General features: G+C 35.0%; 1 protein-coding gene across 1 annotated transcript in view; it reads right to left on the bottom strand.

The window, feature by feature from the left end:
* Positions 1–1,514: 1,514 nt before the first annotated feature.
* Positions 1,515–6,461, bottom strand: part of raf1b (Raf-1 proto-oncogene, serine/threonine kinase b) — a 33,792-nt gene continuing 28,845 nt past the window's right edge. The window contains exons 13-17 of the mRNA XM_056468208.1: positions 4,551–4,597; positions 4,283–4,401; positions 4,050–4,181; positions 3,668–3,802; positions 1,515–2,094 (exon numbers count right to left, since the gene is read on the bottom strand). Of these exons, the coding sequence (XP_056324183.1) occupies positions 1,957–2,094; positions 3,668–3,802; positions 4,050–4,181; positions 4,283–4,401; positions 4,551–4,597 (571 nt within the window). The 3' untranslated portion in view covers positions 1,515–1,956. The remainder of the gene's footprint in view (positions 2,095–3,667; positions 3,803–4,049; positions 4,182–4,282; positions 4,402–4,550; positions 4,598–6,461) is intronic.

The following is a 6,461-nucleotide window of genomic DNA, read 5'->3' as shown; positions in this document are numbered from 1 at the left end:
TAAATTGTCCGCAGTGAATGAGTGTGTGAGGATGTTTTCCAGAGATGGGTTGCGGCTGGAAGGGCATCTGCTGTGTAAAACATATGCTGGAATAGTTGGCAGTTCATTCCACTGTGGCGACCCCTGATTAATAAAGGGACTAAGCCAACAATGAATGAACTATTTTACTTTTTTCCCCAAGTGTATATAATCTATAGGTGACCGCTGTAAGCAAATATCAGCATTCAGTGCATACTTTCCGTATTACCTTTGCTTGAAATGACCTGATCTAATCCTGTTTACATGAGATAAACTGCTCCTGAGCAGATTTGAGCTGCAGAGACTCTCAGATGAGTTTTGAAGAACCAAACGATCCTGGATCAGGTTAAACAACCAAATCCAGCTGAGTAATCCATGTAGGAAGAACAGAGCCCTGCTCTTTTAAAGATTTCTTCAACCATTATTCAAGCTAATAACAAGAGATCACTCAACTCTACAGGTCAATATGGCGTACAGACTCTCTCTATAAAATACTGACGCTCTAAAATTTTAATGCCAACACATTTTGTCCAAAAAGTCAATCCGCCTCACTGTTTTATACTAACTGTAGTTAATGCAGCACCAGACTGCACACAGGCCTAAATACAGCGATCAATCACAGGCGTTCCCTAGTTTGCTGAACAGAAGTGTGCGAGTACACTTGAATCATTATGAATGTGAAGTCTGGATGAATTCACTATTAACACCACCTGAAATAATCCTGCTAAACGCCTGATAAACTGTAATACGGCCGACTACTGCAGTGTGTACGATGAAAACACTGAACAAAGCATTCTAGGGCTCCACTATTATTACACGCTGGCCTCACAACATAAAGGTCACTGGTTCGAGTCCCGGCTGGGTCAGCTGTGTGGAGTTGTGTGTGCATGTTCTCCCCGTGTTGGCGTGGGAGTCCAAACACATGTGCTATAGGGGAATTGATTAACTAAGCTCGCCGTAGTGTATGAGTGTGTGTGTATGGGTGTTTCCCAGTCCTGGGTTGCAGCTGGAAGCACATCTGCTGTGTAAAACATATGGTGGAATAGTTGGCAGTTCATTCCGCTGTGGCAAGCCCTGATAAATATGGCAGTAAGCTTAAAGACACTGTGATTAAAAGTGAGTTTTGTATAATAGGTGCCCTTTAAATGCTTCATATCATCACTGCAGTTCAACATTCACACCGAGAATGTGTGTGTGTGTATTTAACTTAATTTTATTAAAATACAATGAATAAACGTCTGTCAAGTTTACAAGTTAATTCTCCATGACAAACAGAAAGAATAAACCCTAGTAAGTCTGATAATAAAGTTAATACCCGCTCTTCTGCTTGAGTTCCTGTAACACACACACACACAGAGAGTCAGAGCGCAGAGACGTGATCTGATAATAACACACACATGGCACTGCACCGAGCGCACACACGCTTGCTCACACATGATTGGAAGCTGGAGGTCAGATGTTTCCCAGCAAACTCAGAGAAGGAAGAGAGAGAGAGAGAGAGAGAGAGAGAGAGAGAGAGAGAGAGAGAGAGCGAGAGAGAGAGCGAGAGAGAGAGAGAGAGAGAGAGAGAGAGAGAGAGCGCGAGAGAGAGAGAGAGAGAGAGAGAGAGTCAGAAAGTGCTTTAGTGTGTCTCTGTCCAGTGGAGGAGAGAGAGATCAGCATGACCATACACACACACTAGTGGATAAGCTTGTGTGTGTGTGTGTGTGTATATATGTGCATGCCTTAATGTATGAATGTGTGTGTATACGCCTTTATGTTTCTGTGTGTGTGTACACAAGTATGCCTTTGTCAGTGTGTGTGTGTGTGTATAAGTGTTTATGCAAATGTTTTGTGTGCATGTGTTTGTGCATATGTGTATGTGTGTTCATGTGTGTGTTTATGAATGTGAATGTATGCATGTATTTATGGGTGTGTGTGTGTGTGTGTGTGTGTCCATCATTTAAAGGCAGAGGTGAGTGCCAGCGTGCAGACGTTCATGTCCTCAGTGTGTGTGGCTCTGTGCAGCGACGGTTCAGACGCGCTGCGGTTTATCTTGGGGAGTGAATGCTGGAGGAGCTCGATGGAGGACAGGATCTGGAAGAAGACAACAACAACAACACTGACCTGTCAATCACACAAACAAAACAACAACAACAACAACAACAACAACAACAACAACAACACTGACCTGTCAATCACTCAAACAAGAACACACAGCTGAAGACTGAACTTTAAGAACTCATCTCTAATAACTGATGTCTTTTCTAATAAATATTGCTAATAATTTTGACCAGAGTTTTTTGTTTTTTAAGAAAAAAGATAATCGGAAATATGAAAAATGTCCTTGTTCAGTTAACAAAATCCAACTGCTCTTTAACTCAAATGTCTAATCAGCCAATCACATGGCAGCAGCTCACTGCATTTAGGCATGTAGACATGGTCAAGACGATCTGCTGCAGTTCAAAGCGAGCATCAGAATGGGGAAGAAAGGGGATTTAAGAGACTTTGAACGTGGCATGGTTGTTGCTGCCAGACGGGCTGCTCTGAGTATTTCAGAAACTGCTGATCTACTGGGATTTTCACGCACAACCATCTCTAGGGTTTACAGAGAATGGTCCGACAAAGAGGAAATATCCAGTGAGCGGCAGTTCTGTGGGCCCAAACGCCTTGTTGATGCCAGAGGAGAATGGCCAGACTGGTTCCAGCTGATAGAAAGGCAACAGTAACTCAAATAAGCACTCGTTACAACCGAGGTCTGCAGAAGAGCATCTCTGAACACACAACACGTCCAACCTTGAGGCGGATGGGCTACAGCAACAGAAGACCACACCGGGTGCCGCTCCTGTCAGCTAAGAACAGGAAACTGAGGCTACAATTCACACAGGCTCACCAAAACTGGACAATAGAAGATTGGAGAAACGTTGCCTGGTCTGATGAGTCTCCATTTCTGCTGCCACATTCAGATGCTCGGCTCAGAGTTTAACATGAAAGCATGGATCCATCCTGCCTTGTATCAGCGGTTCAGGCTGGTGGTGGTGGTGTAATGGTGTGGGGGAGATTTTCTTTGGGTCCATTAGTACCAATTGAGCATGGTGTCAACACCACAGCCTACCTGAGTATTGCTGCTGACCATGTCCATCCCTTTATGAGCACAGTGTCTCCATCTTCTGATGGCTACTTCCAGCAGGATAACGCACCATGTCATAAAGCTCCAATCATCTCAGACTGGTTTCTTGAACATGACAATGAGTTCACTGTACTCAAATGGCCTCCACAGTCCCCAGAGCTCAATCCAATAGAGCACCTTTGGGATGTGGTGGAACGGAAGATTGCCATCATGGATGTGCAGCCGACAAATCTGCAGCAACTGTGTGATGCTATCATGTCAATATGGAGCAAAATCTCTGAGGAATATTTCCAGTAGCTTGTTGAATCTCTAACATGAAGGATTAAAGCAGTTCTGAAGGCAAAAGTGGGTCCGACCCGGTCCAAATATATATATATATATATATATATATATATACAGAGTTGGGGTTGTATACGATTTTTAATTACACACAATGAAAATGTTCTACTTCTCAGTGCTGTGTTGCATTGTGTGTGTGTGTGTGTGTGTGTGTGTGTTCTGTGTTGTGTTCTGTGTTGTGTTCTGTGTGCTGTTGTTGACCTGTGGGAAGAGCGGGCGCTCCTCTTTGGTCTTCTGGATGCAGTCGGACACCAGTCTCTTCATGGCTTTAGGACAGCTCTTATACAGCTTACTGAGGTCTGGAGACAGATAACCCCGACCCACCATAAAGATGATCTGCATGCACACGCACGCACACACACACACACACACACACACACAGAGACACAGGCACACAATAAATAAATGATGACAGAACGTTTTGGGTGAACTGCCCCTTTAAGAATGAAATGAGGTCATTCTAACAATGTTCACACACGTCAGACTACAAGTGTGTGAAGTGTACAAGCCCCAGATCATTCTGAATGTCCTGATATGTGGTCATAGGGTGTCCAAACTTTTGCACATGTCCCTTGCCTCTCACCTGATCTCTGTTTCCAACCATAGAATAAGGCAGTTCTCCGGTCATCAGCTCATACAGGACGATCCCGTATGAGTACACGTCTGACTGAAAGCTGTACGGGTTATTATCCTGCATGCGGATCACTTCAGGAGCCTGAGGACAAAATCAATCGCAAAACACATTCAAGCATCGTTTCCAAGGACAAACTCAGCTGTTTGGTGCTCACTTCACAGACAAGTGTGTTTTAAACCCACCATCCACAGAATGGATCCAGACGGCTGCTCGACTCTATGAGAGCCGCTCCAGCGCGCTTTTACTGTGGCCAAACCGAAGTCCCCGATCTTCACCGTCAGGCCCTCGTGCAGGAAGATATCTGAGCATCCGTCAGGGAACTTACCATACTGTAATCATATTTACACGCTCAAACACACAGCATTTACACACTCAAACACACAGCTATTCACTCACACCGCAAAAACAAGAGGACCTATAATGTGGCAGGTGTTGGTTTGAGAAAGATACTGTTGGACTTCATGTCTCGGTGGATGATGTTCTTTGCATGCAGGTAACTAGAAGAGAAGAGAAACACAAGCAGTTATTCACACACTGTAACTCTACACCACTGGCCAGCGCTGGGCAGGTTATTCATCACTAATCACATCATTAAAGCTATATTAAATTACTTTAGAGTTAATTCAGGTCAATTGGGACACTTTTAGCTGGTCATCTCAATGGAAAAATGAGCCCCAGTTGACCTGAATTCAGCCTACTAGTTACTTTGTCCGAAACATAATTAAATTACTCAACTACAAATTAACTACTTGGCCCATTGCAATATAAATCCATATAAATATTTACATAATATAAATATATTTACTTTAATTTTAATTTTATATGAAGCATATCAAAACATTTCAAAGTGACCAGTTTCATAGTTACTATATATATATATATATATATATATATATATATATATGGATCAAGTGCAATTTTTAGACAAATGTAACCTTGCTTATTTGAAAATAAATAAACATATATTTATTTATTTTGATCCACACCATATGTAAATATATATCAAATATAATAATAAATAAACAGTTATTTATTTGATTCCTACAATAAATATATGACTTATAATTTTTTAAATATGATTTATAATTTTTTTAATATGATTTATAATTTTTAAATATGATTAATAATTTTTTAAATATGATTTATAATTTTTAAATATGATTTATAATTTTTTAATATGATTTATAATTTTTAAATATGATTTATAATTTTTTAAATATGATTTATAATTTTTTAAATATGACTTATAATTTTTTAAATATGATTTATAATTTTTTAAATATGATTTATAATTTTTAAATATGATTTATAATTTTTTAAATATGACTTATAATTTTTAAATATGATTTATAATTTTTTTAATATGATTTATAATTTTTTAAATATGATTTATAATTTTTTAAATATGATTTATAATTTTTAAATATGACTTATAATTTTTTAAATATGACTTATAATTTTTTAAATATGATTTATAATTTTTTAAATATGATTTATAATTTTTAAATATGATTTATAATTTTTTAATATGATTTATAATTTTTAAATATGATTTATAATTTTTTAAATATGATTTATAATTTTTTAAATATGACTTATAATTTTTTAAATATGATTTATAATTTTTTAAATATGATTTATAATTTTTAAATATGATTTATAATTTTTAAATATGATTTATAATTTTTAAATATGATTTATAATTTTTTAAATATGATTTATAATTTTTTAAATATGATTTATAATTTTTTAATATGATTTATAATTTTTAAATATGATTTATAATTTTTAATATGATTTATAATTTTTTAATATGATTTATAATTTTTAAATATGACTTATAATTTTTTTAAATATGACTTATAATTTTTAATATGATTTATAATTTTTTAATATGATTTATAATTTTTTAATATGATTTATAATTTTTAAATATGATTTATATTTTTTTAATATGATGTATAAATTTTAAATATGATTTATAATTTTTAAAATATGATTTATAATTTTTTAAATATGATTTATAATTTTTAAATATGATTTATAATTTTTAAATATGATTTATAATTTTTTAAATATGATTTATAATTTTTAAATATGATTTATAATTTTTTTAATATGATTTATAATTTTTTTAATATGATTTATAATTTTTAAATATGACTTATAATTTTTTTAATATGATTTATAATTTTTTAAATATGATTTATAATTTTTAAATATGATTTATAATTTTTTATATGATTTATAATTTTTAAATATGATTTATAATTTTTTAAATATGATTTATAATTTTTAAATATGATTTATAATTTTTTAAATATGATTTATAATTTTTTAAATATGATTTATAATTTTTAA

Source organism: Danio aesculapii, chromosome 11, assembly GCF_903798145.1.
Source record: "Danio aesculapii chromosome 11, fDanAes4.1, whole genome shotgun sequence".
NCBI lineage: Eukaryota > Metazoa > Chordata > Actinopteri > Cypriniformes > Danionidae > Danio > Danio aesculapii.
Note: the sequence above shows the minus strand (reverse complement) of the source record. Positions and strands in the feature narration are given on the sequence as shown.